Source organism: Heteronotia binoei, chromosome 5 (assembly GCF_032191835.1).
Source record: "Heteronotia binoei isolate CCM8104 ecotype False Entrance Well chromosome 5, APGP_CSIRO_Hbin_v1, whole genome shotgun sequence".
NCBI lineage: Eukaryota > Metazoa > Chordata > Lepidosauria > Squamata > Gekkonidae > Heteronotia > Heteronotia binoei.
The window spans coordinates 1,760,481-1,763,467 of record NC_083227.1 but is presented as its reverse complement, the minus strand read 5'-3'; the positions used below and the strand labels follow the sequence as shown (position 1 = coordinate 1,763,467).

The window sequence follows — 2,987 nt, the reverse complement described above, 5'->3', positions numbered from 1 at the left end:
TTCTAGTTGAAATTTTCAAATTTTGAGTAATTTACTACTCAACATCAATCTGTACATTATAAACATCATTCTAGTTTGCCATTTAGAAGAAGACATAAAATGGAAATGGGTCAAGTATAGGTAATGAGATAAACAGCCAACATCCCTTATGTGAGTATGTCGATATTAAACATTATTCTGATATACTACTGTTAAAGAGAAATACATTCCCCCATTCACTGTTGCACTAAAATTTCAGTCAACCTCTGAATCCCAGAGCCAGGAGGCAGCATCAGGGGAAGGCCTCGGCCTCCACGCCCTGTGGCTTCTTGTCGAGAGGAACTATTTGGCCCCTGTGTAAGACAGGAGGCTGGACTAGAGGGACCCTTACTGGTCTGATCCAGCCTCAGCCTCTCTTACTACCCACCGATTGTTTGAGCACTATAAATAAACTGTTGTTGTTAGGTTGCCTGAGTCCTCACGTCTCCTTCATTATGGCTAAAAGGTTTTGCTAAGAAGGAAGATTCAGGGGTTGGGGGGGGGGTACTCTGGGCCCCCAGAAAGGCCCTGACCAGAGCGGTGGCAGCCTGTAGAAGGCCCTTCCTGGTCCCCTGCTGAGTCACAACCTTCTATCCAACAACTTTACAATGGGCCCAAATCTGGGCACAAGGCACCCTTACCATGTGAGAGGGCCTCTTGAGCACGCTCCAGGGCCTGCGCCTTCTGCTCTTCCTCCAAAGGAGACCCTTCCTCAGAGAACTCAACTTCCATCTTCAAAGATGGTCCCCACATCTGGAACAGTAGGAGAAGAGACAGGGAAGAGCAGGAAGGCTAAAGACGAAGGAAGCAAAACATGCTCCATTCCCCATCCCTGCATACATCAACCGAGCTGCAAGAATCAGGGATCTGGTTTTCTATCAACCCTGGGGAAGTGCCTGGAGGGATGCGTATAAGGTGAAAGATCACAGCTTGAAAGGACGGCATGAAGCTCCCTCACCTGTCCTGCCTGCCTCTTCTCCTCTGCCTGGCTCAGGAGGAAACCTTCGGCCAGGGCCACCGCCTGGGAACTGGTCTCCGGCCCACATCCTCTGACCCAGCCCTGCATTTCCTGGGGCAGGAGAGTCAGGAACTGCTCCAGGATCACCAGGTCCACGATCTGCTTCTTGGTGCGTCTCTCCGGCTCCAGCCACTGGCTGCAAAGCCCATGGAGCTGGCTGCAAACCTCTCGGGGCCCATCGGCCTCATGGTAGCAGAACTGCTGGAAGTGTTGGCGATGCACATCTGAGGTCATGGTGTCCTTAGCCAAGATCTCTGGCACAGCTCTTTCCCAGAATTCAGCACCACTTCCAGGTTGGATGGGATGGGGGCTTTTCCTTGCTATCTTGCCTGTTCCAGGTCCTTCTGGGTCCTGCTCTTCCATCTCCTTTCCCTTCTCTTGGGTTACTTCCAACTGTGGAAAAAATGCTTTTATTCACTTGGCTATGAAGAGGGAGAGGGGAATATATCAAAAAGGCAGAAAGGAACCTAAAGAAGATGGAGCTACATCACCGACCCTGGTCAAGACACACCCAGGACTCTCTCCTGGATCAGAAGGAAAGTCCTTCTCGTGGTTTGCAAATAAGGAATCACGTCATTAAGTATCATAGACATCTCCTAGGGAGGCCCAAAGTCTCCAGGTCTTGATAGCATTCACCCAAGAATTTCTAAAGGATGTGAGATACTTGATCTACGAACCTGTGTATGTGACCAATTTTAAAAAGGGACCCAGAGGGGAACCAGGAAATTACAGGCCGGTCATCCAAATTTCTGTCCTGGGCATATTAGCAGAATCTGTAATCAAAGACAGAATTAATTGTCAGACACACGGAAGGACAAAGCCTGCTGAGGGAAAACCAGCACGGCTTCTGCTCAGGGAAGTCCTGCCACAACAGAGAGTGGACAAAGAAGAACTTTTCTTCCTCAACCAAATAGAAATTGAAGGCATCTAATACAGCATCAGTAGTTTCAGGACACAGAGAGCTATTAAAATGTGGAATTTGCCACTAGAGGATGTAGTCATGGCCACCACAGGAATAAACAGCTTTCAAAGAAACGAGATAAATTCATGGAGGGCAAATCTATCAATGGCTGCTAGCTATGATGACCGAGGGGAACCTTCACATTTAGAGGCAGTCAACTTCTGGATCCCAGAGAAGGAGGCAGCATCTGGGGAAGGCCTTGGCCTCCATGCCCTCTTGCTTGGCCCTCCATAGGAACTGTTTGGCCCCTGTGTGAGACAGGAGGCTGGACTAGAGGGACCCTTACTGGTCTGATACAGCCTTAACCTCTCTGCCCTGTTGTTGGCCCTCCAGAGGAACTGGGTGGCCCCTGTGTGAGACAGGGTTCTGGACTAGATGGACTCTCACTGGCCTGATCCACCAGGGCTCTTCTGATGTTCTTCTCAGGGGAAGGCCTTGGCCAGTTTGGTGCAGCAGTTAAGTGCGCAGACTCTTTTCTGGGAGAACTGGGTTTGATTCTCAGCTCCTGCACTTACAGCTGCTGGAATGGCCTTGGGTCAGCCATAGCTCTGGCAGAGGTTGTCCTTGAAAGGGCAGCTGCTGTGTGAGCCCTCTCAGCCCCACCCACCTCACAGGGTGTCTGTTGCGGGAGAAGATATAGGAGATTGTAAGCCGCTCTGAGTCTCTGATTCAGAGAAGGACAGGGTATAAATCTGCAGTCGTCTTCTTCTCTCTGCCCTGTTGTTGACCCTCCAGAGGAACTGGTTGATTAATGTGGGAGACAGGAAGCTGGACTAGATGGACTCTTGGTCCGATCCAGCAGGGCTCTGCTCATGTTCTTTCTACTGCGGTCCTGTTGCTGAGGCCATGATCCTCATAGCGATGTGTTCCCAGTGCCCTTTGTCCCTCCCGGCCTTCTGGATGTGGGCAGCTGATATCTGGGCGCATGGCTCTCCGCAACAGCCTTGTACTGTGACTCAGGGGCGTTCGTGGCATTTCTGAACTAGGCTC

At 50.6% G+C, this 2,987-nt stretch overlaps 1 protein-coding gene across 1 annotated transcript; it reads right to left on the bottom strand.

The window, feature by feature from the left end:
• Positions 1-669: 669 nt before the first annotated feature.
• On the bottom strand, positions 670-1,415 carry LOC132572145 (zinc finger and SCAN domain-containing protein 16-like). The gene has a single exon (XM_060238948.1). The coding sequence runs from the start codon at positions 1,397-1,399 to the stop codon at positions 878-880; it is 522 nt and encodes a 173-aa protein (XP_060094931.1). The 5' UTR covers positions 1,400-1,415; the 3' UTR covers positions 670-877.
• Between the last annotated feature and the right edge of the window lie 1,572 nt (positions 1,416-2,987).

What these genes read in the sequence shown, in the direction of transcription:
- LOC132572145 (XM_060238948.1), bottom strand. Translation starts at nt 1,399, where the DNA reads ATGGAAGAGCAGGACCCAGAAGGACCTGGAACAGGCAAGATAGCAAGG.